General features: G+C 49.0%; 1 protein-coding gene across 2 annotated transcripts in view; it reads right to left on the bottom strand.

The window, feature by feature from the left end:
• Positions 1-17,601, bottom strand: part of LOC111141781 (serine/threonine kinase 35) — a 42,163-nt gene that overhangs the window by 18,230 nt on the left and 6,332 nt on the right. The window contains exon 3 of one of the 2 annotated variants that reach the window (XM_022494590.1): positions 9,781-10,530. In XM_022494590.1, coding sequence (XP_022350298.1) covers positions 9,818-10,530 — 713 coding nt within the window. In that variant the 3' untranslated portion in view covers positions 9,781-9,817. Of the gene's footprint in view, positions 1-9,514; positions 10,531-17,601 lie in introns of those variants that run through there. The other variant, XM_022494589.1, reaches the window with a different exon arrangement.

Here is a 17,601-nt window from a genome sequence, read left to right as displayed (position 1 = left end):
AGGCCGGAGGGATAGGCTCTCCAAGGGCTCTTGGTGCTACACCTGCTTGGTGCTCTCAGGGCAGGGGAGGGAGAAGCTCTGGATCACATTGGCGGTGACATCTAGATTTCAGTTTAGGCAACTGATTTAAACTCCCAAATAGTTTTTTCTAGAAGGTAAGAGTCACTGTGTTGTTTGTCTGGGGTGTGGTATACTCACACTCATTTCTGCTGCCCCATGCAAACCAAGGGTTCCTTCCAAACATTCATCAAATCCAAGTATGCAATCTGGTTACTAACAACAAATGAGTCTTTACTTGTGACTTCCAGTTCTCCTTATGTCTGGACAAGGCTGGGCTGGGCCAGTAAGGCCCATGCCCTCTGCCAAGATCTGACTGCACTGTACTTCCACAGCCCATGCCTCAGACATGCCTCAGACCAGAGCCTTCTGGAAAGAAGGACATGTCTTAGACATGTCTGAAAAAAGCAGAAAGGCAAAAAACAAAAGGGTGCTGTCCATGACAAGGAAAGGTTTCCTTTTTCCAAATGGACACAAGTAAATGCAGAGTGAGTCACCTGGCTCACACCATATCTGTGACTTTCCCATTGGAACGGGCTAATCTAAAATCCAACACCATACACCGAAGCCGACCGGCCTTCCATCATAGCCGTGGAGCCAGGCCTTGGAATGACGAAGAGCCAAGGTTCCCCTTCGTGAGATTATTGCCCGGGCCCCATATCCAGCTCCTTTTTGCATCCTGGAAAAACAGAAGCATTTTCACCTTCCTCCCTATGCCCTGTGATGTGCCTGGGTGGCTCTAATCCTGCCCCCCGAGGCCCTAGATAGCATTTTTTTTTCACAAAGAAACAAAACACAGAAATCTGACCTGCGTATGATGCAGACTGAGTTACAGCTTTCCCTTGGCACCTGAAAGTGAAATTCCTTTAAAGTTGGGAAATTCATTGCAGTATTTTACAGTATTGATTTATTTTAAACTTGGCTGGCAGTTTTAAGGCCTGCCAAGCTTCTGAATCCGAGAGATGCTGGAGGAGGTCTCCATTTCCTCGGGTTCTGTAATACCACAGAGGACTCACCAGGGGCTGGGAGCTTGTATGCCGCTGCCCTTGTTTATCAAGACTGTGGGCTTTCTCCCCACGCCTTGGGTCTAGGAGGCATCTCTGGTTCGGATTTCAGAACTAGAACAGTACCCTCTCCCCTGGCCAGCTGCGTCTTGTACCCAACAAAGCCTCAGGTCGCAAAAGGTCAGTTTCTGGAGAGCCCTGAGCTGTGACCTGCTTATGACCTGGTTTACAAGGTGCCTCTAAAGCGACCTCCAAGAACCAGCCCAAGGTGCCACCTCCTCCAGGAAACTTTCCATCCACTCCCTCCAGGCTTCCTGGATCTCTCCTGAGCCGCAGCTACTGTCATCTCTCCATTGCTACACAGTGAACTCCTAGAGGACAGCACTGGGGGTCTCCACTGTCAATACCACCCCTGGGCCAGTGCCTGCCATCTACCAGGAGGGCTCTTGCTCACCAAATAAATGCGACTTGGCCCCAGCATCTTTGAACACAGGGTTGTGAGCAGCCACATCAGTGATGAGCACCAATGACAGACCCCCTGCTTTAGTCCACACTTCATAAATGAACTGGGAGACTTGTTGGGGAGAAACCTGGCCGCTACTGCTCTTCTGCTTTGGGTCCTCAAGTCTCAAGAGGCTCCAGCCACGTTCACTGGGAAGGGGCTTCTGCCAGGATCCCTGGCAGGGGGAACAGAGACAGCAGGCTGCCTTTGGGTCACACCAGAGCCCTTTCTCTGGCCTGGTGCCACAGACCGCTGTCAGCACTCCCTCCTGCCTGTGCTTTCTCGACAGCCATCATGTGGAGCGGGCTTCTGGCCTCCCACCTTCCAACCTTTGCATAATTTTGACTTCTGCTGCCCTGTGGCTTCTGCCTATCAGGGCCTGACCCCTGGTTATATGGGTGTCTCACTATTCCAGTCTAGCCTCACCTGCCCATGTGAGGCTGTATCAGGGTGACCCAAGGGGAATCTGCATGCAGGTTTTGATACCCAGGAGTTATCATTGCTAGGAGTGTCCGTGTCCTGGGGGAGGAGGAAATGGGACTTGGAAGGACCCCAACCATCAGGCAGCCTTGCTTATAGCTGGACGATTACAAAAGGGATTTTGCTTTGCCCAAAGGGCCACTGTCTGGGCCAGGAGGAGCCAGGGATGCTGGGGAGGAGAATGTGAGCAACAACAGCCCTAGGGCAGGCCTGTCCCCTTGCAGATGCTCTGATGTGCTGTAGAGCTTCAAGGGACAGACTCTCCCTGGGGGCCACCAGCCCCATTACATAACCGACAGCTCAGCTTCCTCTCGTGGGTACAGCTGGAGCTGTCAGGGGATGGCAAGGGCAGAAGCCGGGCCCCAGGGAGCTGCCTGGCCTTACAAACACCAGCCTTCTTGACCTGGGGGAGCCCTGAGCAACCACGAGGAGACAGACCAGTCCCCACGGTCTCCCTGGATGCGGGCACCTCAGGCCACCAGGTCCTCAGAGTGAAGGCAGAGTTTTAATTTCCCAGCGAGAAGAGAAGCAAGCCTTCGGGATCCTCAAGCACAACCCTCCACTCTTAATCCTGTGCAGTGCTCGAGCCAAGGAAGCCCAGGCTGAGACGTCCACTGTGTAGACGGGGGCTCCAAACAGGCTCAGAGACGGCAGATCTGCTTGGATCCAAGGACTTATCCTTTCCGGCTAAATACATTCCCCTCCCAACGATCTCTCAACTTTAAATGAAACCCCTATTCTGTACGTATCTAATCACCCACTTCAGTGCGAGGATGGCATTTCCCGCCTTCTGTCCTCTTTGGAAAGTTCAAGGCTGTACCAGAGACTAAGTGGGATGAGCCTCTGGGGTGTAGGAACCAAACCGACTGTGGTTCCTTTGGCGGCTACGGCTTCATGGAGATGTCCTTGCTCATCCCTCCCAGCAGCTACCTACCTGATGAGCAGCACAGCACACCTTTTCGGAGTATGAGAGACTCCCTCCCAACCAGAAGGCTACTAATGGCCAAGCCCTCGTGCCCACGTTATGCATCTCAGACTCCACTTGGCGCAACTGTTCATTGAATTCCGTTAAAAAGATGTGTGATTTCTATAGGTGTTTCACTGAGACATTACCCCATGTCGGGGCACACCAGGGACTCAGACCTGGGTTCAAATCTAGACTTGGCTCCTTATCAGCTGTGACCTTCAGGAAGTTGAAATAAGGGTCAAAAAGTACTTGGACCCAGGGATGACCAGTGATTATCAACATCTTCTGCACTGTTGCTCTCCTTGAAAACCTAACCCCTCTGCTCCACACACACCCCAGGAGAGGCTCCAGGTGGGGCTCTCTCGCCCTAGCAGCTCGGTTTCGTGCTGCCACCTCCCACAGGGTCCTGAGTGAAGGGCATGTCTTAGGTGCTCCTGGATTTGCTCACATCTGTCCTCAAGCTAGACAAGGAAGTCACACTCAACTGAGACAGGTCCTGAATACCTATTTATCCCAGGTTCCCACCTGCTCACCGAAAACCCGGTTCTCATTTACCCTCCCAGGACTATTTTGAAAACTTTGCTATTTAAAATGAACCACACAGGGGCGCCTGGGTAGCTCAGTCGTTAAGCATCTGCTTTCGGCTCAGTCGTGATCCCAGGGTCTTGGAATCAAGCCCCGCATCGGGCTCCCTGCTTGGCGAGGAGTCTGCTTCTCCCTCTCCTACTCCTTCTGCTTGTGTTCCCTCTTGCTAAATAAAAATCTTTTTAAAATATAAGATTTTTTTTTAAGAGAATTTCTTTCCCATTTTTTAGTTTCCAGTATCACTTTTAACTCAACACCTATATTGTGACACAATTGGGGTATAATTTTGCCAAAAGTAAAGAATTCATCTGAATTGGTTTCTACAGCTTCACTGTGAGCCAACGTGCTGTTGTCAGATAAGTTGAAGCCTGTGAACCCCCAGAAGACCATTAGGGGTCCAACAAGCAGCCTGGGGACCTCCACCTCCAATCTTGTAAAAAGTGAAGAATCTGAAGCCCAGGTCAAGGGGTCAACTCAGGCCCGCCAGCATGGAGCTCAGAGCCACATCTTTGGACCTCACACCAAGAATAAATACATCCTTTATTACTTCAACAATAAATTAGGCTGGACTTTTTTTTTTTTTTCTCTGATGTTAGGTAGCTACCAAGATCACATATGGAACAAAGAATATTTTCTACGATCCTTCAGGCCACACCAACATCTGATTTCCTGGCAGCCCAAGCTGCCAGCTCCAGATAAATGTCATTCAAGGGCCCTGACTACCAAAGGCCCTAGTAAACGAGGCTCATCTGAGACCGCAAACTTGGCCATGAATGCAGACTCCCTCATCTCACAGCACCCTCCCTGGTAACGGAGGTGGGTGGTGGCACCTAGAACAGCAGTTTAGCTTACCCACTTTGGGTAAGGTCGGCTCGCCGGGAGGAAACATTAGGAATTATTAAACATCTTTAAAAAATGACAAATAAGGGAGAGACAGAATCCACTACTGAGTAATCTTTAAAAATAGATAAGTTTTCCAGAACAAGCAATTGGCCAGAGTTGCCTGGAGTCCAGCTTTGTTGTTGTTTTTTAAAAAAAAAAAAAGGGCTACTTGGTAATCCTCTGAAGCAAGGCTACTAAAGACCATTGTCTTCAGAGATGAAGATAATACTTTCACCTCAAGCCAAAGTATGTATCTAAAATTTAGCATTTCATTAGGGAGGTTATACAGGGCACTTTCACAACCTGTGATTCCAACAATCTCATTAAGATAAATATGATCTACCCCCATTTAATGGATGATAAAATCAAGAGGTAATATAACATGCCTGAGGTCACGTGGCCAGTAAGCCACAAAAAATGGAACCACTCAGTCCTTAACAGTCCACTAGGCAATACTCCTTTCAAAGGAATCCCATGTTTCCCGCCCAAAGCGCATCTATTCACTGTTGCAAAAACCTAAAACAGGTGAGCGCTGATTTGAACACTACTCTGAAATCTGTAAGACCAGACTAGTGACACTGTTCTTCACCACACCGTGCTGGGGACAAGTGTCTCCTATATGCAGCTGGAGCCCGAGTCCCAACAAGAGGCCTAATGGGAAAGCTTACAAGGAATAAGGACACACACATTCTGTCCCTTCATTTGGGACTTCGAATAATTCCTTCTAAGTCTCCAGCTGCCCCCTACTTCTCAGCCGCTCCCCTTCACAGAAAATTCCTCCAGAAGATTTCTTTATACCACCAGTTCCCAAAAGTGTGGTCCAGAGTGCAGAACTCCACGAAGCCAACCCTGTTCACAGTAACACCAAGCTGGGTTTGGCTTTTTCACATCCTCTGTTTTCTAGAGGTTACATGCTGACTGACATGGTACCAGATTAAAATCACAAGCAAACGTGAGAACCCAGTTATTAAGGCAGATAATAAAAAGACTTGTTAATATAAAACAATGCCTCTCTATTCGCTAAATTTTTGTTTGAAATATTTTTCATAAATTATGATACTTATACATTAACATATAACTGATTATTTATTCATTTGAAAAGAACACTTAAAACATTTCTCAGTTTTAATTTTTACTACTACCAGTATCCATAGATATAACCCAAAACAAAAGCTTTTTAGAGTCCTCAACTTTCCAAGTACAACTTGACTTTTAAACAAAAAAAGTGGAGAGTCTCCAGTCAATTCTGTCTCCAATATTCCTCCTTTCATTCCCTCTCAAACCTGCTGTGGTTTGAGGGACTCTCCTCATTATCTGCCACCAAAATTGCTCGTAAGTGCCAATGACTTCCCAATCACTAAAGCCAAAGGTCAATCCTCAGTCCCTATGTCCCTCAATCCACCAGCACCTCGCCAATTCCTCCTCCTCCTGTCTTCACCTGCTTCCAGGACACCACAGCCCAGGTCTCCTATCTTGCTGACTCCTTTCCCTTTCCCCAACCTCCCTGGGGGATGGCCCAGAGCCCAGTCATTCTTTGAAATCTCTATACCCACTCTGGGTACCTTGGCCATTTCTAAATTTCTATCTCTAGACCAGATCTCTCCCCTGAACTCCAGACTCATCCCACTAAACAGTCCACCTCTGTACTTGGATTTTAGACAGGCATTGCAAACTTACACATGGCAGCAAAGCCCGATGTTCTCCGGTCCAACCTGTTCCTCTCCATATCCTTCCCATCTCACTTGGTGTCAACTCTACCCTTTCAAAGGCTTCCAAGGCCAAAACCTCCAAGTCTTCTCTGATTCCTTTCTGTCATACCTTACATTCAATCCAGCAAGAAATGGTTGGCTGACTTCAATGTTCACCCGTAATCTAGTATCACTTCCTGGGCTCCAGTGCTCAAAGCCACCATTCTCTTACTTGGAATGCTACAGAAGCCTCCCATTATATTCCCTGGCTTGTTCCCCCAAAGTTTACTTTTATCACAGCAGTCACGACAATCCTTTCAAAAGCTTAGTTATCCCACAGCTAAATGAACATGCATTCAGGACTTTCCATCTTACTCAGGCCCAAACCCCAGATGCTTAAAATGGCCTACAGGCCCACTCTAATTGACCCTAGTTACCCTTTCTTGCTTTTCTTACTATACTCCCCTCCCAGCTTTCTATCCAGCTTTCAAGCCTTTATACTGGTCATCCCGTCTGTCTGGGATGCTCTTTTTCCTGAAATCCTCATGACTCACTCTCTCAACTCCTAGCCTTTACTCAAATGTCTCAGTCTCAAGAGACCCACCCTGATCTCTTCCCTTTAAAAGTACACCTCCGCCCTCCACCTCCCAGCATTCTGATCTCCCTTGTTCTGCTCTAAGGCCGCCCAGAGCACTCAGCATTTTCAAACATTTATTACTTATGTTTATTGTCTATCTCTCCAGCATAATGTAAGAGCCATACCTGCAAGAATTTCTATTTTATCCACTAAAGTATCTTCTGTGACTAAAATTATCCCTGGCAAATAGTCCATCAATGAACAATGAACACACATGAAATTCGCTTATCTATAAAACTGAAGTGGGGAGCAGGGGCAGTCTGGACAAGAGCTCTTTCCAACTCAAGCCTCTGATTCTGTGAACAGCCAGACACAACTCATTGACACTGCAAACGATTTGAAGCTTTTGGCACAAAAAAGGGGCAGCTCCTGGTTATAGGGACCTGGACCCAGGCCCACAAAGTCTAAGTGCCCCACTGGGACAGGCGAGGCTAGGCTACAATCAAATAGGTGCCAGCTGACCAAGAACTGTTGTCATCACTAGTGGTCAGAGCCTGGGACACTCAGTAGAATTATGTGCCTCATCTTCTCTTATGTCAAGGTCACCTATTTCTCCTAAGTGAAGGAATCACCCTTCTTGGAGCTAGAACTTTGCCCTGCAAAGCCGCACAAATCCCAACAGTGGCATGATCTCCAGGAGCTGTGACAGCCCCACAATCCTAACCCAAATTCAAATCTCTCTTCCAATGTCAACTTCCATCCTACCCCAGGACAAACTTGAACTCCAATAGGTGTTTGCTGGTTTGGTTTTTTGTTGTTGTTGTTGTTGTTTAAGATTTATTTGAGAGAGAGAACGTGTGTGCGCACGTTGTGGGGTGGGAGTCGGGGGAAGAAAGGTGCAGAGGGAGAGAATCTCAAGCAGATTCCACGCTGAGCAGCGCCCCAACCTCACGACCCAGAGATCACAACCTGAACCGAAACCAAGAGTCAGGCGCTTAACCGACTGTGCCACCCAGGTGTCCCTGTAAGAGGTTTTTTAAAAGCAGAAGGGATGAGTTGGGAATGAGAAACGGTGGCATTAAATCCGACTAAAATGTGGTCTAGCCAACCCTCTGGGCTCTAACGCGGCACAGCCCCAAACCGAGCTCTGGAGAACACGCTTACCCAGTGGGCAGCAGGATGACCTGGCCTGTTGTCCCACTGAAGAGCTTGAGGTTTGTGGGAAGGAAGAAGTAAACCTAGGGACTGAGAACACTGCGGCTGTGAGCAGGCTCCCCTCAGCAAGCACTCACCACGGCACCCTGGGGGTGGTGGAGGGCAAGGAAGGGACTAAGAACCCACCCAGGTGACAGACGGCTGAGTGTGCAGGGTGACCCCTGGGATTAGCACCAGCCCTCATTCTCAAGGCTTCAGCAAATCTCAGAGTCGCTTATTTCCAGCTTGCCAGATTAAGAAAACAAGGAGGGTCATGAGTAAGATACACCTGCACCTACTTTAGAAGGACGGTGGATAAAAGACTTAACCCCTTGCAGGGTGGCGAAGGCGAACAGATTGCTACCGGAGTCAACATTCTCCTCCCTCTCCACAAAGCGAGGCTGCGTTATTTGAAAACAAGTCAAATCTGACCAATACCCCGGCCAGCTTTTGAGTCTACTGCCATCATCTCCCCCAGTGTATTACTTTCTTCTGCTTCCACGTCCAGCCGGCTATCTTGCCAACGGCCTGCCCTGATGATGGTCCAGGCACTCCTCCATCCTCAGTGCTGCTCAATTTCAGGTTCAAGAACATCCCCTTGTGCTAGCAGTGGGAATAAAATCATTGGTTCAACTGGTCTCCGAGGCTCTGCTTCAACCCAACCCACCTGTCCTGAGGACCTCAACACTGCACCATTCTGCCCTGGTCCGCTCATGGCTCCCAAATGCCCACCAAGGTCAAATTCCCTGTATCACCTTATTTCTGATCTTATTGCCCTTGCTCACCTCAGCCTCTGGTCCAACTAAACAACCATGGCCCTTCCTGGTACACACTTCCAGACTTTCCACCTCAGCTCTGCCTATTCCCCTGGGCAGGTCGCTGATTACTCTGAGTCTGCGTTCTTCACTACCCTACCCCAAGCCCGTGGAGGTGCTCAGGTGTGCGAGGCTCCCTCTGCTTCAGGTCCTTGGCAGAGATTAGTCATCCTTTTCCCTGGAATCCTCCCTGCCCCACCCCCCAATTCCCTACACCTGCCTCTGGGCACCAACCCCCTAAAAGGCCAATTTCCCGTCCTACCATTTCTCTTTTGTCATAAAACACCTGCGGCGATTATCGATCAATGTTTCTCTCCCCGACTAATTCAACGAAGCTGCAGAATTCATGGGGATGGGGCTGTTTTCTTAAATTTGCTCACCGCTGTTACCCCAGAGCCTAGCGTAACACTTGACAAATAAAAGCCCACAATCAATCTCTTAAGTAAGCAGAGACTTCCATCTAAGAACTCACTCATCACATCACTGACACTATCTAAAAAAAGAGAAGACCCATCTTCTCTTCTGTATCTGAAATAGGCGACTGGTCACATTACGGTACGTACAGTGGAATGTCAACTACTGAAAACTGTACTTCCCGAGTATCACATGGGAGATGCTCAGAGCACTGCTCAAAGAGCAGGAACCAAAACTAGACCTAAATATAGCACGATCTCAACTGTGCAGAACTGGACATGTGAATCGGAGACACAATTAGGGACAGCATATATTCCCTGAAAAAAACTGTCCGTACCTCTTTTGCACATTTTCTCCAGTAAGCGTTTATTAATTGTCGAGAAAAAGTATTTCTAAAACACTTGAGATGTGCACTCAGAGGACTTCTCTAGACCTTCCAGCTCTTACTATGCCCCACAGCTCTCCTCCTCAAGACCTGGGTGAGTCCTCTCACAATAAGCACTCGGGTGTCTTTAACCCTCCGTCTCCCCCCAGCTCCACGGGGCCCACCGTAGGGCCTGAGATGAAGAATCCAGTCCAGGAAGTTGGCATGCAGAACAAAAAGCGTACACTCACCTAGTTTAAAAACACTCAAGATGCTTTGCCCTGAATTTTAAGCAGCACATGTGACCTGGTCCATTCGGGTTTCAAGTTCAAAGGCATCAGGCCGGTCCTGTGGGTTAGCAGCTAACATATCTTTCAAGAGCTGCTTGATCCCCTCAGACATGGAAGTCCTGCGTTTCTGGGGGATATGCAACTCCATCTTTGGGTTTTCTAGCAGCGCCTCACCAACAGGGACGATTTCAGTCCCCTGTTTGATATAGGTCCCCAGGAGCTCCTTCTTGGTCTCAGAGTCAATGAAAGTGATTCTTTCTATCATTGCCCAGATGATAATGCCCAGGGCAAAGATGTCGGCCTTGGCTGTGTAGTGTCCCTCCCAGACTTCGGGGGCCATGTAGAAGTCTGAGCCGCAGGCTGAAGACAGCCAGTACTTATTCACATTCACATTTTTGCTGTCTTGATGGCCCTCTTTTCCTCGGGGGGCTAACCCCGCACAGACCTTGCTTAGTCCAAAGTCTGCCACCTTGAGGATGGGGGTGCCAGACCGCTCGGTGATGAGGATGTTGTCTGGCTTTAGGTCCCTGTGCACGATGTGGTTTTTGTGCAGGAAGGCAATGGCGCTCGTGAGCTGTAGCATGAAGCTTTTGTTGGTGGCTGGGTCCGGCCTCCGGGACAGGACGTACTGATTCAGGTCTCCACCTTCACAGAATTCCATGACAAACCAGAGATAGCAGGGCTCCTCAGCATAACCCAGGATCCTTTCTCCTAAATCGAAGGAAGACCGGAAAGAGCTTGAGTGCCACGGACACACCCACACCACTCTCCGACCACACGCACAGCACAGCAAGCTTACGCCAGACAACGGGGACCAGGCTCCCAGCCAAGGGGACCAGCAAAACCCGCACGAAGCCAACACTGCACCAAGCAGGCCCATCTCTACTCACACGGGATGAGTCAAGGGCTAGCAAGCTAAGGAATGACACAGGCTGCGGGCACTGGAGTCAAGCACCTGGCTTTGGAATTACCTGGTGCCTGGCTAAGTAACTGGTTGCCTGCTGACGGGTTCAATGAGTTAGCAGGAGGCAACGGCACTTAGTTCACCTTTCCAAGTTTCTCCTTCCACTGCCTCACCTGTACATGGCCACATGGCATCACTCACAGGACACCTACACTGGACCCTGACCTTCAAGCTAGTATTTACCACCCCCCTCCCCACCGGGGGAGGAAGGATGAAACACTCGCATCTTAAAAGATAGAAGAACCTGAGGCTCCCAGAGACTTAAAGAGTCCAGGGACTCAATCCATGTGCCTGGAAGCCACTTTGTCTCCTTCTAGCGTCTCCAGACCAGCAGCATCGCACCTCCCCCTCCCCTGGCCCACGGCTCGCAGGGCTGCTGCTGAGACAAGCAAGGTCAAGGGTGCAAGAAGGCCATAAAAAATGTCTGTTAATCCATACCAGGCAAAGGACCTCTCCTCCCCTCTCTCCTAACTTGCACGACTCTTGTCGATGCACCTAAAAATGTGTCCTACAGATTTATCTTAAAGGCATGTTCCAGTATTTCCTGCTCGACTACCATATCTGCCCAGCACAAGCTAGGTTTGTAACAGGCCCCTCCCTCTATAAAGCTTAGCTTCAAGGAGATAACAGGTAAGTACCTAAGACAGCAAGCATCTTAAGTATCTGCATCAAGGTCAACTTTTACTACGAACAGTGGAAGGGTGGGTAGGAGATGCCCAATCTGAGACTAGAAGGGTCAGGACCTGAGTTCCACCTAAAGGACAGGCAGTAGATCGGTGCAGAGAGGCAAGAGAGTATTCTAGGCTGAGAGATGGGATGGAGAATGGAACACAGGAGAGGTGTGAAGAGGAAGGAGGTCTGGTGGGAACAGGAGTCCAAAGCGGACACAGAAGTTAGAATCAAGTTGTATTGGCTTGACACTCCAGCTCTGCCTTTCCAGAAGTCTTTCCCTTTGCTGAACCACAGAAACTCCAGGGAAGCTGGTGACTGGCATCTCCAAACAAATCCCAATGTTCTTTACAAAGCAATTAACGGAACACTGATCCTCTGCGGAAGTTATCGGAGGACTGTAACTGTCCCCAAAGTCTAAACAGGCAGAGGTCATCCTGCTGATGAGAAGGCATATGGATGGCTCCTCTGATCCCTAGGACGGGAGTCTCCGTTCCACCGGAAAACAAGAGCTACATCTCTTTAAATAGCTTCTGCCAAAGCAGAGTCTACAGAAGCCACTGCTCTGGAAGTTCTAGGCTGAGGCAGGACAGACGGATGGACAAGGCAACAGCTTTGGGGTTTTGACCACGATCTGACAGACCTCACTTCCCCTGTAATTATATAATTTGTTTACATTACTCACAATCAAAACAATAAAGGTAGAACCAGTTTAGGGCAGATGGGGTGTTTTTAAAATTAGCTCTTTCCCATCTCATAATCCTCTTTCTAGGTCACTGGCTCTGGTGGGCTGAGGCTCTTTATCTAAAAACATTGAGAAATGATGAAGTGATCTGAAGCACAAATCTGTCTGATGCCAAAGTAAAGACCCAGAAAAAGGAGGGCAAGAAAGGTTTGCTGGTGGTACAGCCAGAAAGGAAGCAATTAAAAAGCCATCAAATTCCTCCTGTGAAGGCTACCATCAGAAAACAGTGAAGGCTACCATCAGAAAACAGTGCAACTTTTTCACTCCAACAGTGGGGAAGTAAAGGGTGGGGAATGGTGATTACTTTACACACAAAGTTGGTAACCAGGGCAACCCAAGTAAAAAGAAAACAAGCCTGCAAAACAGACTACATTGTAAGTCCAGATTATGAGAACCCAGAGAAAGAAAAGAAGGGTAAACAAGTGTCCTGGGGGTATGGGGTTTGGGTTAGGGACCCTAGAGCTCGCTCTGGGGGAAATGAGCTGAGCTCGGGAGATGCTACAGGAGGGGCTGTTTGTTCAGAGGAAAGCGCTGGACAGGAAGAAGCGGGCTCAGAATCAGACCCAGCATCAGGGAGCATGACAGAATGGAAAACCAGGGAGGGTGGCTACTTGTCCGGGAGGCAAGAAGACTCCCCCGCATGGGCCAGGGCCATGGGCTCATTTCATCAGAAACCACACATTGTGTTTTCACGCAGGAATCCCCAGCTGTCCACTCACAAACAGGAGAGGCATGCGGGAATTCCAGCCCCTTCCTTCAGACAGACTGCCCACCTGGGCCCCTGCTGGCCTCACCTCGGGCCTCATGTGTTCCTGTGGAGAAGCCAGCCAGGGTAAAGTCACAGGAAGGGCCCAGGCTAGGTGGTGAGGCTGGGGTCAGATGCCAGTTCTGCCCCCTGGTTAACTGGGTCACCTCCCAGCTCAAAGGAAAACATGGGGGAGATGGATACCAAGGGAAGAACCTTGGGCAGAGATTGGGAAAGATGGCAGAAGCTCTGTGAGCCTCTGTCACCTCCACCACACTGAGAGGGACACCGCCACCACGTATTCCTAGGAGTTAAGTCACAGACAAGAAACAGATTTTGCAGAGACTCAGGTACTTCAGGGAGAGGACATCCTGACCATCAGTAACATCCCCACTGGGCCTCAGCCAAGTCCAAGGAATCCACAGGTCCCAGTAACCCCGGGGCTAGAGGCCACAGAATGAAGCCTGCACATGCTAGGGAACAGAGGATACTGAAATCAGAAAATGAAAATGTGGATCATTATATCCTACTGCTCAGGCTGTAAATAGTTAAGCCCAAGCTCTAGCCAGACCATGTGGTTTCGGGGCGCTCGCTCCCTAGAAAGCCTTCCCTCTCCCCAAATCTCTGCTGGTGTACCTTTATATACCCTGCCTCAATGCCAACCTACTCGATGCTTGCCTGATCTCCCTCCTCTGACCAAAGGCTTTCCCTTCTAATTTACCACAGTGACTACACACTGCAGGAGAAAAAGTGCTCGAACTTTCAGGGATGACCAGTCCATGGTCCTGCAAGGACACGGATTCCTGGAGACACATCCCTGGGCTTCACCAGTCAGCAGGGGCTCGTGAAGGTCAGACGGTCCCAGGCAGCTTCAGCACCCATCTGTCTCAGCGGTCGCCAAGCCTGCCTGTGCCTCCCCACCAATTTCAGGACGGAGAACTGGAATACACACACACCAAGTGGGGCAGAATCCCCACGAGAAGCTTACAGTGTTTTGAGTGGATAGAAACAAACTTAAATTTTGTAATTCCCTTGTTTGGTACAGCCTGACAGTTCTGTAAGGTGAGGGAGTCAAAGACTTAGCTTCCCAGAGCGAGAGAGAAAAGATGGAAAGTTCCCTGGAAGTGTTAAGGATTTGAGGTCAATTCACCTGACAGGCAACTGGTTTCCAAGCCCTAAAGGCTAAGAGTGTGAGTCATTTCAGCTCCCCAGACACGCTTTTACAGGTGGGCAAACCAAGAGGAAGGTTAAAGAACTTGCCCAAGATCATGGCCATGGCTGGCTGGGTTAGACATGAGCCTCTGCTGCCAAGTCCTTCCACAACATGATGCTGTCACCCGGGTCCAGGGGGCTAAGAAACACACTGTGATTATAGAGAGACAGGCCTACCTTCAGGACAGGTTCATTACCTTCCCCTCAAGTCCAATGGCCTGGAGACCACAGAAGAAACTGTTTCAAAACATTCTATGCCACAGTTCAAAGGGAGACAGAGAAAATGGGGGAAAAAAAAACAAGTCAAGCAGGTGGCTCCCAATAAAACATGGCCTGCCTTGTTCAGAAACTCAAGGCCCGCAGGCTTGGGATAAGGAGAAGTCAGTGTGAGCTTCCGGACAGCAGGCCCCTCCTAGAAAGGGATACACCATACCCAGGGCCTTACAAGCCTATTCCCAAGCTGCCTCCAGAAGCTGGAATTTCTTCACTCTAGTCAATTCCATTTAAATACTTCCTGGGCACACACTGCTTGTGAGACACCAGAGAGGAGATCAGCAGTCGTCTCTGCCTTAGTTCAGGCTTCCAGTCATTAGAAACAGAATGCCGGCCTATGGCGATGAGAACAAGGAATAGGGTGTGATTCCACCCAAGGAGTGGACAAAGTGGTTGGGAGAGAGGCAGCCTGAAGATCTGTCAAGGATGGCCCTTGAGCAGTGTCTCCTGGGATGGAGAGTGAGCACACCACAGGCGTGAGCTCACAGCAAGGTACCCAAGTCATCTGGGATCAGCACAGAGAGATAGAGCAGGAGATGTGCAGAAAGGAGCCTGGAGCAGAAGCCTCTGGAGTAGGGTCCTAAGAAATGGGAGTCCAGCAGATTGAAGGATTTGAACTTAGGCGCTAAGCAACAGGAATTAAAAGTTCTTGGCACGTTTTAGAACGATATCCTGCTTACAGAGTCTTAAGTGACCAATTTTAAGACCTACCGTTTAAGTAAGACACACGGGCTGCTAACAGCACTACCGTGTATACACGCTGGGTTCTCACGGCCAAGATGCTGCCATGTGTGACAGCAGGTCTAAAAATCCCTGCCACATGTTCCCTCTGCGGGCATGAGGAGTTAGAGGTGGAAGACCGCCAGGCAGCTGAGGGGATTCATCAGTTTCGGAAACCCCCAAGAAGTGAGGCTTGCAAGGGAGAAGAGGGAAGGAGTGGCAGGGGGCAGGGAAGGTGCTGGGAGGTTTAGAATCAGTAGAATTTAGTAACATCACATGTCCTCTGTGACAGGAAGGAAACATTGAGAGAGTACTCTGGCCAATCCCCTCTTCTTACTCCAAACCCCTATCTACTGAGACCGTAATTACATCCCCTTTTACAGGGGAGGAAACAAAGGCCCAAAATTAATTACTTGCCTGTGGTCTTACCGCCAGTAGGAGACGGCGCCCAGGCTCTATGGCCCGGATTCCTAACCATGATCCTACAGCCTAGATGTTCTACTGTCCACTGCTGACAGAGTTTCTCTGTTAAGTTCACAGACCTATGCCCCCAAGGAGTTTCACGTTCACCAAGTCCCTCATGCTGAGGGTCCCACCACAGACCCGCAGATTCATTTCACAGTAGGGCACTAATTAGGACTTTGACTTGAATGTGCCAAGTTCAGGAGTATGGATCACCAAGTCCTAAAACTGCTCAATCCACTGGACATAAAAGAAAATCTCACTGGAGGAATTTCTTCTAAGAAGAGTACCAAAAACACAAAAGCCGAGAACAAACAAAACCCCGATCACTGACAGCAACAAAAAGGTCACGGCAAGCTCCCAAAGCACCCAGAATGGGTATTCTGAACTACAGGGTCAAAGTGAAGGTTTGAGAAGAATGTCCTGAGAAGACTTAATGGTTAATTATGGCACTGCCACTTGGTTGAATGCTTTAAAGGGCCATGTTCTACTTCTAATTTTCTTAAATAAAGAGTCAAAAGAGGAGGTCACATAACAGGTAAGAAGCAAGTTTAATGGGAAATGAAAAAAACAGAACATAAAATTACAATTTTAAGAAAAAGGGTTGGGGGAAAAAAAAGCCTTGAAAAATGAACTCTGAATTCATTATGACTATAGCCAGCCCTGTTTTTGCTTAGTTAAAAGCTATATATTAATATGTATTTTTTAAAGAAGTGGCTCTGCTGAAAATCAGTCCGGAGAAGCTGAAGACAAGGCCCCCTTCCCAAGACAAGCTCTTCTTCTAAAGAAAGATGAGCACACAGACCAAGCCCTGGTCACTGTCTCAATGACCTTGGGCTGTGTCCTGTCACTATAAAGAGGCTGGGTCCAGTATCAACACACTGGGTGTGTTCAAAGCACTTCACAAGATTAGTCAAATGTCATTGTGCACTAGACAATCAACCCCAGACAGTGACTGCCAAGACAAGACACAGTGTCCTACAGACGCCAAGGGCCAAGAACCTTCAGGCCTAACAGGAGAGACAGACAGGACAAGGGCTATGGAGCCTCCCAGGCCCAAGGTGGGCACCCCCATGGTTCACTTCCATGGCTATGTGACCCTGGGCAAAGGTCTTAAGACTATGAATCTGTTTCATTATCCATATTCCAGGGAGAATCTACCTCACTGGGTTACTGTAAGGCTTAACTGTGATCTAGGAAGCATCTTGCATGGAACCTGGACACCAGAGCACACAACGAAGGACTCGATATGAATTATGTTAATGTGTCTGGACACCAGGGGCAGCCCTTGGGCAGTTGTAAGGTTGCAGCAGGTCAAGCACACAGAACCTTGGAAGAGCTTCTAGATGTAGATCTAGACCCTGACCCTTTGCTGGTGGACCTGGAAGAGTTACCTGACCTTGATGGATCCGGATTTTCTCCTGTATAAGACCAGGTTACAAAAACACCAACTTCAAGTGGGGGGATTAAATGACAACAAGCATGAGAATACTAAGCCTAGCTATTAGGCCTGGAACATTCCAGGGGTCTTGGTAAAATGCAGACTCTGCCAGCCAAGCAGAGATGGGGAAGGAAGTAACCTCTGGAGGCCCTGGCCCATTTTTCTCTCCACACGAGGGCCTTCCTACTTACCTAGATCTCACCCTTGCCAGGATTGCTTCCATCTACCCTTTTACAACTCATCCTTCCCTTCCCTCAATTGAGTCCACATTCCTCGAAATTGTTCCCCTACAGCATCTCTCAGAGGCTGAGGTGAAGTAATGTCCGTCGTGCTCCATCCAAGTCTCCTCCATGCCTGCGCGCTCACAGGGGAGGGAAACCAGGTCTCTGCACTCCTCACGGTCCGCCTCACACATACCAGGGGCTCAGTAATTGGGTGAAATGAAGCAAGAGGAGAACTGTGAGCTAGAGGCTTAAAACAAAACAACAACAAACAGCCAACAACCAGGGAAAGTTCTAGTAGTAGCCACGTAGATGTGCACATTAAAGACA

This window comes from Enhydra lutris, unplaced genomic scaffold (assembly GCF_002288905.1).
Source record: "Enhydra lutris kenyoni isolate GAN:26980312 unplaced genomic scaffold, ASM228890v2 scaffoldscaffold6, whole genome shotgun sequence".
Lineage (NCBI taxonomy): Eukaryota > Metazoa > Chordata > Mammalia > Carnivora > Mustelidae > Enhydra > Enhydra lutris.
The sequence above is the reverse complement of the archived record's forward strand: the minus strand, read 5'-3'. Positions and strand labels throughout refer to the sequence as shown.